This window comes from Rhinoraja longicauda, chromosome 6 (assembly GCF_053455715.1).
Source record: "Rhinoraja longicauda isolate Sanriku21f chromosome 6, sRhiLon1.1, whole genome shotgun sequence".
NCBI classification, from domain to species: Eukaryota; Metazoa; Chordata; class Chondrichthyes; order Rajiformes; family Arhynchobatidae; genus Rhinoraja; species Rhinoraja longicauda.
The window spans coordinates 80,765,361-80,780,189 of record NC_135958.1 but is presented as its reverse complement, the minus strand read 5'-3'; the positions used below and the strand labels follow the sequence as shown (position 1 = coordinate 80,780,189).

The following is a 14,829-nucleotide window of genomic DNA, read 5'->3' as shown; positions in this document are numbered from 1 at the left end:
TCTCTCTCTCTCTCTCTCTCTCTCCCGCCCACCCGCCCAATTCCCGGGACAAGCGCCATCCTTTCATCACCCCAGTCACTAGGGCTCCATCAATGGTAACTGCTTGTCTGATTTGAAACACTCCGCTCGTCCGACTAGCTGTGTTATATTCCCCCCGGATGAGGAAGATGGAGAACAGGAGGGAAACGCAGAGAACAGAAGGATTATTAAGGGAGGGATTATTTCGGCAGCAGAGAAATCAATATTGTGCTGAAATCTGGCTGCTCTTCGCCAAGCTGCAGAAAAACGCAGCTGTTTTGAAAGGGTTTTGTGTATTTTCCCCGGCTCCAGGATTGTCGACGATCGGGAGATAAAATTCACAGGTCACGTAAATCACCCGCAAAACTGAGGATGACTTTCACAAATAAATACACTCGGGGGGACCTGATTAACCACAGCCGAGAAATCTCGCCTCTCACACCATCACGCAGGCAGATGTTTCAGTCCAGTTTATTGTCACGTGTACCGAGCGACGAGGTACAGCGAAAAGCCTTTGCTGCACGCTGACCAGTCAGCGGAAAGACAGCACACGATCACAATCGAGCCGTTTACAGTGAAGATAGACACACAACGCTGGAGGAACTCAGCGGGACAGGCAGCATCTCTGGAGAGAGGGAACGTGTGACGTTTCGGGTCGAGACCCTACTTCTGTCCCGCTGAGGTTCGCCAGCATTCCGTGTCTATCTTCGGTGTAGATGGTAGTTCAGCACTGCTCTCTCAACTACTATCTACCTCATTGGAGACCCACGGACTATCCTTGATCGGACTTCACTGGCTTTACCTCGCACTAAACGTTATTCCCTTATCATGTATCTTCACACTGTAAGTGGATCGATTGTAATCGTGCGCTGTCTTTCCGCTGACCGGTTATCACCACGCAACAAAAGCTTTTCACTGTACCTCGGTAACTGGGACAATAAACAACTGAACTGAACTGAATAATGGGAAAGGGATTGAGTCTATAGGGTTAGTGTAGGAAGGAACTGCAGGCGCTGGTTTACACCGAAGGTAGACACACAAAGTGCTGGAGTAACTCAGCGGGTCAGGCAGCATCTCTGGAGAGAAGGAATGGGTGACGTTTCGGGTCGAGACCCTTCTTCAGACCGAGAGTCAGGGGAAAGAGAAACGAGAGACATGGAAGGGCAAGGTGTGAAAACGAGAGATCACAGGGGACGAAGACCATGGGAGATGTGGAATAGATCATTGTCACCCTCCCCTGATGAATGATCCATTCTACAGTTTCTTTGATCTTCGTCCCCTGTGATCTCTCGTTTTCACACCCTACCCTTCCATGTCTCTGTGCCTCCCTCTCCCCTGACTCTCAGTCTGAAGAAGAATCTCGACCCGAGACGTCACCCAATCCTTCTCTCCAGAGATGCTGCCTGTCCCGCTGAGTTACTCCAGCACTCTGTGTCTATCTTCAGTGGAGTCTGAATGAATGAGTGAATGAATGAATAAGTTTATTGGCCAAGTATATGCATATACAAGGAATGTGCCTTGGTGCTCCGCTCACAAATAACAACACAAACATACAGTTAACAATTAAGAATAAAGCATAACCACATCAAAACAATAAGGATACGACATTACGGTCTAAACATGTGGGTGGAAATAAACTACAGACTTTGGTTATTGAGTAGAACTACCACTCGTGGAGAAAAGCTGTTTTTATGTCTGGCTGTGGCTGCTTTGACAGTCCGGAGTCGCCTTCCAGAGGGAAGTGCTCCGAAGAGTTTGTGGCCAGGGTGAGAGGGGTCAGAGATGATCTTGCCCGCTCGCTTCCTGGCCCTTGCAGTGTACAGTTCGTCAATGGGGGGGAAGGTTGCAGCCAACAACCTTCTCAGCTGTGTGAACGATCCGTTGCAGCCTCCAGATGTGGTGCTTGGTGGCTGAGCCAAACCAGACCATGATGGAGAAGGTGAGGACGGACTCAATGATAGCAGTATAGAATTGGACCATCATTGCCTGTGGCAGATTGTGTTTCCTCAGTTGCCACAGGAAGTACATCCTCTGTTGGGCCTTTTTGACTGTGGAGTCGATGGTCGTGGAGAGATTATTAAGGGGTTGGACACGTTAGAGGCAGGAAACGTGTTCCCAATGTTGGGGGAGTCCAGAACCAGGGGCCACAGTTTAAGAATAAGGGGTAGGCCATTTAGAACGGAGATGAGGAAAAACTTTTTCAGTCAGAGAGTTGTGAATCTGTGGGATTCTCTGCCTCAGAAGGCAATGGAGGCCAATTCTCTGAATGCATTCAAGAGAGAGCTGGATAGAGCTCTTAAGGATAGCGGAGTCAGGGGGTATGGGGAGAAGGCAGGAATGGGGTACTGATTGAGAATGATCAGCCATGATCACATTGAATGGCGGTGCGTACAGGCTCGAAGGGCCGAATGGCCTCCTCCTGCACCTATTGTCTATTGTCACCCCCCCCCATGGTCTGCACCTTGACATCTTTAGCGACCGTTAAATAATCTGTAATGAATCCCAGTTGTTGTTTGCAGCTAATTGTGCTCTGGGAGAACACACAGGGCCTTGCAAGCCAGCAGTCCTGCTCAGAGACACTCATTACATAACACTTAGCCATTTTGTGTTAAGGGAGTGTTGTTTGCTCAGGAAAACAAAGGCTGGCAATCAATAGGCAGGAGTGCTGACAATCACGGTTTAATATTTAGCGAGATAAATACTTCAGCACGTTGTTGCCATAGGTTTTTACAGCAGGGCTCCTGTGTTTGTTGTTCCAGGTACGGTTGCCAACTTCCCCGCTCCCAACCCAGGGGACAAACATAGAAACATAGAAACATAGAAAATAGGTGCAGGAGTAGGCCATTCAGCCTTTCGAGCCTGCACCGCCATTCAATATGATCATGGCTGATCATCCAACTCAGTATCCCGTACCTGCCTTCTCTCCATACCCCCTGATCCCTTTAGCAAAAAGGGCCACATCTAACTCCCTCTTAAATATAGCCAAATGAACTGGCCTCAACTACCTTCTGTGGCAGAGAATTCCACAGATTCACCACTCTCTGTGTGAAGAAATGTTTTCTCATCTCGGTCCTAAAAGACTTCCCCCTTATCCTTAAGCTGTGACCCCTGGTTCTGGACTCCCCCAACATCGGGAACAATCTTCCCGCATCTAGCCTCTCCAACCCCTTAAGAATTTTATATGTTTCTATAAGATCCCCCCCTCAGTCTTCTAAATTCCAGAGAGTACAAGCCCAGTCTATCCAGTCTTTCCTCATATGTAAGTCCTGCCATCCCAGGGATCAATCTGGTGAACCTTCTCTGTACTCCCTCTAAGGCAAGAACGTCTTTCCTCAGGTTAGGAGACCAAAACTGCACACAATACTCCAGGTGCGGTCTCACCAATGCCCTGTACAACTGCAGCAGAACCTCCCTGCTCCTAAACTCAAATCCTCTTGCTATGAATGCTAACATACCATTCGCTTTCTTCACTGCCTGCTGCACCTGCATGCTTGCAAAGGGTGATGTTACCGCCCCGCGCCCCACGTGATCTCGCCCAGCCCAGCGGCCACGTGCTCCCGCTCCACCAATGGCGGCACGTGGGGTGCGGGGCGGTGACGTCGCCCTCTGTCCCGTTGTTGGGAGCGGGGAAGTTGGGAGACCCTACTTAATACGGGACAAGGGCGGTCCCGTACGGGACAAACCAACCTAGCCCAAGATATGGGACGGAGATTGAGGACCTCGTGTCCTGGTGTCGTTGACGACAACCTTTTTCTCAACGCCCCGCAAGACGAAGGAGATAGTGGTTGACCTCAGGAAGTGAAGGGGTCCACACGCCCCAGTTTGCAATGGCAGAGGCGGAGTAGAGATGTTCGAAAACCTCCAATTCCGAGGAGTCAATATCGCCAACAACTTCTCCTGGGCCTCCCACACTGAAGCAACGACCGAGAAAGCTCAACAACGCCTCTACGTCCTCAGAAGTAGATGGCCTTCATAACAAGGGGAGTTGGGTATAGGAGCAAAGAGGTCCTTCTGCAGTTGTACAGGGCCCTAGTGAGACTGCACCTGGAGTACTGTGTGCAGTTTTGGTCTCCAAATTTGAGGAAGGATATTCTTGCTATTGAGGGAGTGCAGCGTAGGTTTACTAGGTTAATTCCCGGAATGGCGGGACTGTCATATGTTGAAAGACTGGAGCGACTAGGCTTGTATACACTGGAATTTAGAAGGATGAGAGGGGATCTTATCGAAATGTATAAGATTATTAAGGGGTTGGATACGTTAGAGGCAGGAAACATGTTCCGAATGTTGGGGGAGTCCAGAACCAGGGGCCACAGTTTAAGAATAAGGGGTAGGCCATTTAGAACGGAGATGAGGAAAAACTTTTTCAGTCAGAGAGTTGTAAATCTGTGGAATTCTCTGCCTCAGAAGGCAGTGGAGGCCAATTCTCTGAATGCATTCAAGAGAGAGCTAGATAGAGCTCTTAAGGATAGCGGAGTCAGGGGGTATGGGGAGAAGGCAGGAACGGGGTACTGATTGAGAATGATCAGCCATGATCACATTGAATGGCGGTGCTGGCTCGAAGGGCCGAATGGCCTCCTCCTGCACCTGTTGTCTATTGTCTAAGGCTTAGGAGGTTTGGCACGTTCCCTACAACTCTCACCAACTTCTACAGATGCGCCACAGAAAGCGTTTTATGGGGCTGCATCACAGAGTGGTTTGGGAACAGCTCCATCCAAGACCAGCAAGGAATTGCGGAGAATTGTGGACGCAGCCCAGACCATCACACAAACCAACCTCCCTCCCACTGACTCCATCTACACCTCACGCTGCCTCGGCAAGGCCAGCAGCATCATCAAGGACCAGTCTCACCCCGGCCACTCCCTCTTCTCCCCTCTCCCATCGGGCAAGAGGTACAGAAGTGTGTAAACGCACACCTCCAGATTCAGGGACAGTTTCTTCCCGGCTGTTATCAGGCAACTGAACCGTCCTCTCACCAACTAGAGAGCGGTCCTGACCTCCCATCTACCTCATTGGAGACCCTCGAACTATCTTTAATCGGACTTTACTGGACTTGACCTTGCACTAAACGTTATTCCCTTTATCCTGTATCTCTACACTGTGGACGGCTCGATTGTAATCATATATAGTCTTTCCACTGACTGGATAGGGCGCAACATAGAGTCATAGAGTCAAGCAGTGTGGAAACAGGCCCAACTTGCCCACACCATCCAACATGGCCCAGCTACACTAGTCCCACCTGCCTGCGTTTGGTCCATATCCCTCCAAACCCGTCCTATCCATGTACCTGTCTAACTGTTTATTAAACGTTGGGATAGTCCCAGCCTCAACTACCTCATCTGGCAGCTCGTTCCATACACCCACCACCCAATTGGAGGCCAATTCACTGGGTGTTTTCAAGAGACAGTTAGATTTAGTTCTTAGGGCTAACAGAATCAAGGGATATGGGGGGAAAGCAGGAACGGGGTACTGATTGAGGATGATCAGCCATGATCGTATTGAATGGCGGTGCTGGCTTGAAGAGCTGAATGGCCTCCTCCTGCACCTATTGTCTATGCTTCTATGAGTCCTTGTCTCTGTGTCTCTGTGTCTCTGTGTCCCTGTGTCCCTGTGTCTCTGTGTCCCTGTGTCCCTGTGTCCCTGTGTCTGTGTCCCTGTGTCTCTGTGTCTCTGTGTCTCTGTGTCTCTGTGTCCCTGTTTCCCTGTGTCTCTGTGTCTCTGTGTCCCTGTGTCCCTGTGTCCCTGTGTCCCTGTGTCCCTGTGTCCCTGTGTCACTGTGTCCCTGTGTCCCTGTGTCCCTGTGTCTCTGTGTCCCTGTGTCCCTGTTTCCCTGTGTCTCTGTGTCTCTGTGTCCCTGTGTCCCTGTGTCCCTGTGTCCCTGTGTCTCTGTGTCTCTGTGTCCCTGTGTCACTGTCTCTGTGTCCCTGTGTCCCTGTGTCTCTGTGTCTCTGTGTCCCTGTGTCCCTGTGTCACTGTCTCTGTGTCCCTGTGTCCCTGTGTCCCTGTGTCTCTGTGTCTCTGTGTCCCTGTGTCCCTGTGTCCCTGTGTCACTGTCTCTGTGTCCCTGTGTCCCTGTGTCCCTGTGTCTCTGTGTCTCTGTGTCCCTGTGTCCCTGTGTCCCTGTGTCTCTGTGTCCCTGTGTCCCTGTGTCTGTGTCCCTGTGTCTGTGTGTCTCTGTGTCACTGTGTCTCTGTGTCCCTGTGTCCCTGTGTCCCTGTGTCCCTGTGTCTCTGTGTCCCTGTGTCCCTGTGTCTGTGTCTGTGTCTGTGTGTCTCTGTGTCACTGTGTCTCTGTGTCCCTGTGTCCCTGTGTCTGTGTCTGTGTGTCTCTGTGTCACTGTGTCCCTGTGTCCCTGTGTCTCTGTGTCCCTGTGTCCCTGTGTCCCTGTGTCCCTGTGTCTCTGTGTCCCTGTGTCCCTGTGTCTGTGTCTGTGTCTGTGTGTCACTGTGTCCCTGTGTCCCTGTGTCCCTGTGTCCCTGTGTCTCTGTGTCCCTGTGTCCCTGTGTCTGTGTCTGTGTGTCTCTGTGTCACTGTGTCCCTGTGTCACTGTGTCCCTGTGTCCCTGTGTCCCTGTGTCACTGTGTCCCTGTGTCCCTGTGTCCCTGTGTCCCTGTGTCACTGTGTCTCTGTGTCCCTGTGTCTCTGTGTCCCTGTGTCCCTGTGTCTGTGTCTGTGTGTCTCTGTGTCTCTGTGTCCCTGTGTCTCTGTGTCCCTGTGTCCCTGTGTCCCTGTGTCTCTGTGTCCCTGTGTCTCTGTGTCCCTGTGTCTCTGTGTCCCTGTGTCCCTGTGTCCCTGTGTCCCTGTGTCCCTGTGTCCCTGTGTCTCTGTGTCCCTGTGTCTGTGTGTCTGTGTCCCTGTGTCCCTGTGTCCCTGTGTCCCTGTGTCCCTGTGTCCCTGTGTCCGTGTGTCCGTGTGTCCGTGTCTCTGTGTCCCTGTGTCCCTGTGTCACTGTGTCCCTGTGTCCCTGTGTCCCTGTGTCCCTGTGTCCCTGTGTCTCTGTGTCCCTGTGTCCCTGTGTCCCTGTGTCCGTGTCTCTGTGTCCCTGTGTCCCTGTGTCCCTGTGTCCGTGTGTCCGTGTGTCCGTGTCTCCGTGTCCCCGTGTCCCCGTGTCCCCGTGTGTCTGTGTCACTGTGTCCCTGTGTCCCTGTGTCCCTGTGTCCGTGTGTCCCTGTGTCCGTGTGTCCGTGTGTCCGTGTGTCCGTGTGTCCGTGTCTCCGTGTTCCCGTGTCCCCGTGTCCCCGTGTCCCCGTGTCTCTGTGTCCCTGTGTCCCTGTGTCTGTGTCCCTGTGTCTCTGTGTCCCTGTGTCCCTGTGTCCCTGTGTCCCTGTGTCTCTGTGTCCCTGTGTCCCTGTGTCCCTGTGTCCCTGTGTCTCTGTGTCTCTGTGTCCCTGTGTCCCTGTGTCCCTGTGTCCCTGTGTCCCTGTGTCCCTGTGTCTCTGTGTCCCTGTGTCCCTGTGTCCCTGTGTGTCTGTGTCTCTGTGTCCCTGTGTCCCTGTGTCCCTGTGTCTCTGTGTCTGTGTGTCTGTGTGTCTGTGTCCCTGTGTCTCTGTGTCCCTGTGTCCCTGTGTCTCTGTGTCCCTGTGTCTCTGTGTCTGTGTGTCTGTGTCTCTGTGTCCCTGTGTCCCTGTGTCCCTGTGTCCCTGTGTCTGTGTCCCTGTGTCTCTGTGTCCCTGTGTCCCTGTGTCCCTGTGTCCCTGTGTCTGTGTCCCTGTGTCTCTGTGTCCCTGTGTCCCTGTGTCCCTGTCTCTGTGTCTCTGTGTCCCTGTGTCCCTGTGTCCCTGTGTCCCTGTGTCTCTGTGTCTCTGTGTCCCTGTGTCCCTGTGTCCCTGTGTCTCTGTGTCCCTGTGTCTCTGTGTCTCTGTGTCCCTGTGTCCCTGTGTCTCTGTGTCCCTGTGTCTCCGTGTCCCTGTGTCCCTGTGTCCGTGTGTCCCTGTGTCCCTGTGTCCCCGTGTCCCCGTGTCCGTGTGTCCCTGTGTCCCTGTGTCCCTGTGTCCCTGTGTCCCTGTGTCCCTGTGTCTCTGTGTCCCTGTGTCCCTGTGTCCCTGTGTCTCTGTGTCCCTGTGTCCCTGTGTCCGTGTGTCCCTGTGTCCCTGTGTCCCTGTGTCCCTGTGTCTCTGTGTCCCTGTGTCTCTGTGTCCCTGTGTCTCTGTGTCTCTGTGTCCCTGTGTCCCTGTGTCTCTGTGTCTCTGTGTCCCTGTGTCCCTGTGTCCCTGTGTCCTTGTGTCCCTGTGTCCCTGTGTCCGTGTGTCCCTGTGTCCCTGTGTCCCTGTGTCCCTGTGTCCCTGTGTCCCTGTGTCTCTGTGTCCCTGTGTCCCTGTGTCTCTGTGTCCCTGTGTCCGTGTGTCCCTGTGTCCCTGTGTCCCTGTGTCCCTGTGTCCCTGTGTCCCTGTGTCCCTGTGTCTCTGTGTCCCTGTGTCCCTGTGTCTCTGTGTCCCTGTGTCTCTGTGTCTCTGTGTCCCTGTGTCCCTGTGTCCCTGTGTCCCTGTGTCTCTGTGTCCCTGTGTCCCTGTGTCCCTGTGTCCCTGTGTCTGTGTCTGTGTCCCTGTGTCCCTGTGTCCCTGTGTCCCTGTGTCCCTGTGTCCCTGTGTCCCTGTGTCCCTGTGTCTGTGTCTGTGTCCCTGTGTCCCTGTGTCCCTGTGTCCCTGTGTCCCTGTGTCCCTGTGTCCCTGTGTCCCTGTGTCCCTGTGTCCGTGTGTCTCTGTGTCCCTGTGTCCCTGTGTCCCTGTGTCCCTGTGTCTCTGTGTCTGTGTCCCTGTGTCCCTGTGTCCCTGTGTCTCTGTGTCCCTGTGTCCCTGTGTCCCTGTGTCCCTGTGTCCCTGTGTCCCTGTGTCCCTGTGTCTCTGTGTCTCTGTGTCTGTGTCCCTGTGTCCCTGTGTCCCTGTGTCCCTGTGTCCCTGTGTCCCTGTGTCCCTGTGTCTCTGTGTCTGTGTCCCTGTGTCCCTGTGTCCCTGTGTCCCTGTCTCTGTGTCTCTGTGTCCCTGTGTCCCTGTGTCCCTGTGTCCCTGTCTCTGTGTCTCTGTGTCCCTGTGTCCCTGTGTCCCTGTGTCCCTGTGTCCGTGTGTCCCTGTGTCCCTGTGTCCCTGTGTCCCTGTGTCCGTGTGTCCCTGTGTCCCTGTGTCCCTGTGTCTCTGTGTCTCTGTGTCTGTGTCCCTGTGTCTCTGTGTCTCTGTGTCTGTGTCCCTGTGTCCCTGTGTCCCTGTGTCCCTGTGTCCCTGTGTCCCTGTGTCCCTGTGTCCCTGTGTCCCTGTGTCCCTGTGTCTGTGTCTGTGTCTCTGTGTCCCTGTGTCCCTGTGTCCCTGTGTCTGTGTCCCTGTGTCTCTGTGTCTCTGTGTCTGTGTCCCTGTGTCCCTGTGTCCCTGTGTCCCTGTGTCTCTGTGTCCCTGTGTCCCTGTGTCCCTGTGTCACTGTGTGGGGTGTAGTTGTCCCCGCGGCGTGGTGCCTACCTCTCCAGAGAATGCTTGCCCATTGAGCAGGTGCTCAGAGCCCTGGATGTCCTTGCTGCCAAAGTGAATCCTCACCTCGTCCAGCCTGTAGCTGTAGGTGAGGGGACCGCCTGACATGTTGACCAGGGGCTCCTTGTCCAGACGCAGAGACACGTGTCGGCCCGTGTTGTACATCGTGCCACTGATCTGCCGTCAAACACAAACACAGCCGACCGTCACACACTGCTGCACACCGCTAAAACACCGCTAAAGCACCGCTAAAGCACCGCTAAAACACCGCTAAAGCACCGCTAAAACACCGCTAAAACACGAACCGCAGACACTTGTCACAGACATGGCGGCCACCCAGGCCGAGAGGCGGGTTGCTCCGCAACCTCCATTGGGCGAACGCACTTAGCCCCGCTACCCGAACACACTCCGTTAGCCTACTGTGTCCGGGCCTACAGTGTCCGGGCCTACAGTGTCCACTCCTACACTGTCTGGGCCTACAGCGGCCCCCGGGCCTACAGCGGCCCCCGGGCCTACACTGTCTGGGCCTAGAGCGCCCCCCGGGCCTACAGTGTCCGGGCCTACAGCGGCCCCCGGGCCTACAGTGTCCGGGCCTACAGTGTCCGGGCCTACAGCGGCCCCCGGGCCTACAGTGTCCGGGCCTAGAGCGCCCCCCGGGCCTACAGTGTCCGGGCCTACAGTGTCTGGGTCTACAGCGGCCCCCGGGCCTACATTGTCCGGGCCTACAGCGGCCCCTGGGCCTACAGTGTCTGGGTCTACAGCGGCCCCTGGGCCTACAGTGTCTGGGTCTACAGCGGCCCCGGGGCCTACAGTGTCTGGGTCTACAGCGGCCCCCGGGCCTACACTGTCCGGGCCTACAGTGTCTGGGCCTACAGTGTCTGGGTCTACAGCGGCCCCCGGGCCTACATTGTCCGGGCCTACAGCGGCCCCTGGGCCTACAGTGTCTGGGTCTACAGTGGCCCCTGGGCCTACAGTGTCTGGGTCTACAGCGGCCCCCGGGCCTACACTGTCCGGGCCTACAGTGTCCGGGCCTACAGTGTCTGGGTCTACAGCGGCCCCGGGGCCTACATTGTCCGGGCCTACAGCGGTCCCCGGGCCTACAGTGTCCGGGCCTACAGTGTCCGGGCCTAATACGGGACAAGGGCGGTCCCATACAGGACAAACCAATTTAGCCCAAAATACAGGATGTCCCAGCTAATACGGGACAGTTGGCAACCCCTACAACAGAGACGGCAGTGGAGGCCAAGTCAGTGGGCATTGAGATAGATAGATTGTTGATTAGTGCGGGTGTCAGGGCTTAGGGGGAGAAGGCAGGAGAATGGGGTTAGGAGGGAGAGAGAGATACGATACGATACGATACGATAGAACGTTATTTATCCCGGGAGGGAAATTGATCTGGCAACAATCGTAAAACACAAGATACATGAAACATGAAATTAAAGTGACGAAGAGATTAAAGAGATCAGCCATGATTGAATGGCGGAATAGACTTGATGGGCCGAATGGTCTAATTCAGCTCCTATCACATGAACTTAGGAACTCTGGGCGGCACGGTGGTGCAGCGGTAGAGTTGGTGCCTCACAGCGCCGGAGACCCGGGTTTGATCCTGACTACAAGTGCTGTCTGTACGGAGTTTGTACGTTCTCCCCATGACCAACCGCGTGGGTTTCCTCCCACACTCCAATGACATGCAGATTTCTAGGTTAATTGGCCTCTGTAAATTGTCCCCAGTGTGTGTAGGATAAAACTAATGTGCGGGGATCGCTGGTCGGTGTCGACTCGGTGGGATGAAGGGCCTGTTTCCACACTGTATCTCTAAAACTGAATCTAAAAACTCCCGACCTGAAACGTCGCCTATCCATGTTCTCCACAGATGCTGCCTGACCCGCTGAGTTACTCCAGCACTCTGTGTTTTGGCAATGGAAGCCATGTCATATGTATTGTCAGGTGTGTTTAATTGTCAAATAAAGTGCTGGTGTAACTTAGTGGGTCAGGCAGCATCTGTGGAGAACATGGATAGGTGACGTTTCACAGAGTGCTGGAGTAACTCAGCGGGTCAGGCAGCATCTGTGGAGAACATGGATAGGTGACGTTTCACAGAGTGCTGGAGTAACTCAGCGGGTCAGGCAGCATCTGTGGAGAATGTGGACAGGTGACGTTTCACAGAGTGCTGGAGTAACTCAGCGGGTCAGGCAGCCTCTGTGGAGATAAGGAATGGGTGATGTTTCGGGTCGAGACCCTTCTTCATGTGAGGATGTGACACACACACACTGGGCATTGTCTCTCGTTTACGGTGCGCTGTATTTACACATTCTGTTGCTGCTGCAAGTAAGATTGTCATTGTTCTATCTGGGACACACGACAATAAAGCATGTGGAGGCCACGGTGGTGCAGCGGGTAGAGCTGCTGCCTCACAGCGCCGGAGACCCGGGTTCCATCCCGACCACGGGCGCTGTCTGAATGGAGTTTGTACGTTCTCCCCGTGACCTGCGTGGGTTTTCTCCGGGCGCTCTGGTTTCCTCCCACACTCCAAAGACGTGCAGGTTTGTAGGTTAATTGGCTCGGTGTGTGTGTAACTTGTCCCTAGTGTGTGTAGGATAGTGTTAGTGTGCGGGGATCGCTGGTCGGGGCGGACTCGATGGGCCGAAGGGCCTGTTTCCACGCTGTATCTCTAAACTAAACTAAGCGAAACAAAACTGAAACGAACTAAAGTAAACTAAAGGCTGGACCGTGGACAGAGTGGTGAGAGTGGGCAGGGGGTCTCAGCACAGCCCCCCTCCCCTGAGTCTGAGTCTACACAGTGGGTACATTGGTAACGAGGGATTGGTGGCGTGGGGATGGGACAGGCAATTACCTTGCCTTCATTCACAGTCGGCAGCCGCATAAATATGTGATTAAGCAGAAAGGTCACGGGCACCAACAGGGTGGTAAATATAGATTAGTGGGTCTGGGAGAGAGGGCCTCGATCACAGCAGCACATGGCCTTCACTGGAACACCACCCCCGGACAAAGGGCACGGTACAGAGGGCGAGGGGAGGGGGGCAAGGGGGGGAGGGGAGGGGAGGGGCGGGGAGTGGAGGGGAGGGGAGGGGGGCAAGGGGGGAGGGGAGGGGAGGGGAGGGGCGGGGAGGGGCGGGGAGGGGGGCAAGGGGGGAGGGGAGGGGAGGGGAAGGGGCGGGGAGTGGAGGGGAGGGGAGGGGAGGGGAGGGGGAGGGGCGGGGAGGGGGGAGAGGAGGGGAGGTAAGGGGAGGGGGGCAAGGGGGAGGAGAGGGGAGGGGGAAGGGATGGGGGAGGGGCGGGGAGGGGGGCAAGGGGGGAGGGGAGGGGGAGGGGAGGGGGGCAAGGGGGAGGGAGGGGAAGGAGGGGCGGGGAGTGGAGGGGAGGGGAGGGGGGGCAAGGGGGGAGGGGAGGGGAGGGGAGGGCGGGAGGGGGCAGGGGGGAGGGGGAGGGGGGGAGGGGCGGGAGTGGGAGGGGAGGGGAGGGGGGGGAGGGGGGGAGGGGGCAGGGGGGAGGGTGGGGGAGGGGGAGGGGGGGCGGGGGAGGGGCAGGGAGGGGGGGAGGGGAGGAGGGGAGGGGGAGGGGGGAGGGGAGGGGGCGGGGAGTGGGGGAGGGGAGGGGGGCACGGGTGGGAGGGGGAGGGGAGTGGGAGGGGGGAGGGACGGGGAGGGGGGCAAGGGGTGGAGTGTGAGGGGAGGGGGCGGGGAGGGGGGCAAGGGGGGAGGGGAGGGGAGGGGGAAGGGGCGGGGAGTGGTAGGGGAGGGGGAGGGGGAGGGGCGTGGGGTGAGGGGAGGGGAGGGGAAGTAAGGGAGGGGGGCAAGGGGGAGGAGAGGGGAGGGGGAAGGGATGGGGAGGGGCGGGGAGGGGGGCAAGGGGGGAGGGGAGGGGAGGGGAGGGGCGGGGAGGGGGGCAAGGGGGGAGGGGAGGGGAGGGGCGGGGAGGGGGGCAAGGGGGGAGGGTAAGGGGCGGGGAGTGGAGGGGAGGGGGGGAGGGGCGGGGACGGGGAAGGGAGGGGAGGGGAGGGGGGGGGGCAAGGGGGAGGAGTGGGAAGGGGAAGGGGATGGGGGGAGGTGGGCGCGGGGAGGGGCGGGTGGAGGCGAGGGGAGGGGAGGGGAAGGGGGACAGAGGGGAAGTGGAGGGGGCAGGGAGGGGGTGATGTGCATTAACACAAGCCTACACTCACTAGAGACAATTTACACTTATACCACGTGTACAAACCCGAGCCAATTAACCTACAAACCTGCATGTTTTTGGAGTGTGGGAGGGGACCCGGAGAAAACCCACGCAGGTCACGGGGAGAACGTACAAACTCCGTACAGACAGCAGCGCCCGTAGTAGGGATGGAACCCGGGTCCCCGGCGCTGTGGGGCAGCAGCTCTACCCGCTGCGCCACCGTGCCGCCCACGACAGAGATGGGCGTTGTGTCCAAAGCATTGGGTATTAGTAGAGCAGAGATTGACAGATTCTCGATTACTAAGGACGTCAAAGATCATGGGAGTCTGAAGAAGACTGGAGTTGAGACGGAAAAATAGATCAGCCATGATCGCATGCAGTGCAGACTCGATGGGCTGAATGGCCTAATTCTGCTCCTGTGTCTACGATCCCAGGAATGAGTGGGTTAACCTATGACACTGTAGGCTCGGACGCTGTAGGCCCGGACACTGTAGGCTCGGACGTTGTAGGGCCGGACACTGTAGACCCAGACAGTGTAGGCCCGGACACTGTAGGCCCCGGACACTGTAGGTCTGGACAGTGTAGGTCTGGACAGTGTAGGTCTGGACACTGTAGACCCAGACAGTGTAGGTCTGGACAGTGTTGGTCCGGACAGTGTTGGCCCGGACACTGTAGGCCCGGACGCTGTAGGCCCGGACACTGTAGGGCCCGGACGTTGTAGGTCGGACAGTGTTGGTCCGGACAGTGTAGGCCGGTGGACCAGGTGGGCACTGGGCCTGTACTCGCTGGAGTTTAGAAGGATGAGGGGGGACCTCATTGAAACGTACAGAATAGTGGGCGGCCTGGATAGAGTGGGTGTGGAGAGGATGTTTCCACTGGTGGGAGAGTCTAGGACCAGAGGGCACAGCCTCAGAATTAAAGGACGTCCCTTTACGATGGAGATGAGGAGGAATGTCTTCAGTCAGAGGGTGGTGAATCTGTGGGATTCTTTGCCACAGACGGCTGCGGAGGCCACAAGTCAGTGGAGATATTTAAGGCAGAGATAGATAGATCTGATTGGAATGGGTGTCAGGGGTTACGGGGAGAAGGCAGGAGAATGGGGCTAGGAAAAAAACTGCAGATGCTGGTTTTAAATCGAATGTAGACTCAAAATGCTGGAGTAACTCAGCAGGTCAGGCAGCATATCTGGAGA

At 56.2% G+C, this 14,829-nt stretch overlaps 1 protein-coding gene across 1 annotated transcript in view; it reads right to left on the bottom strand.

Annotated features, from left to right (window-relative positions):
• Window positions 1–9,640, bottom strand: part of LOC144594758 (carbonic anhydrase-related protein 10-like) — a 100,992-nt gene extending 91,352 nt beyond the window's left edge. Inside the window, exon 1 of the mRNA XM_078401603.1 lies at window positions 9,459–9,640. Coding sequence (XP_078257729.1) covers window positions 9,459–9,632 — 174 coding nt within the window. The 5' untranslated portion in view covers window positions 9,633–9,640. The remainder of the gene's footprint in view (window positions 1–9,458) is intronic.
• Window positions 9,641–14,829: the final 5,189 nt, after the last annotated feature.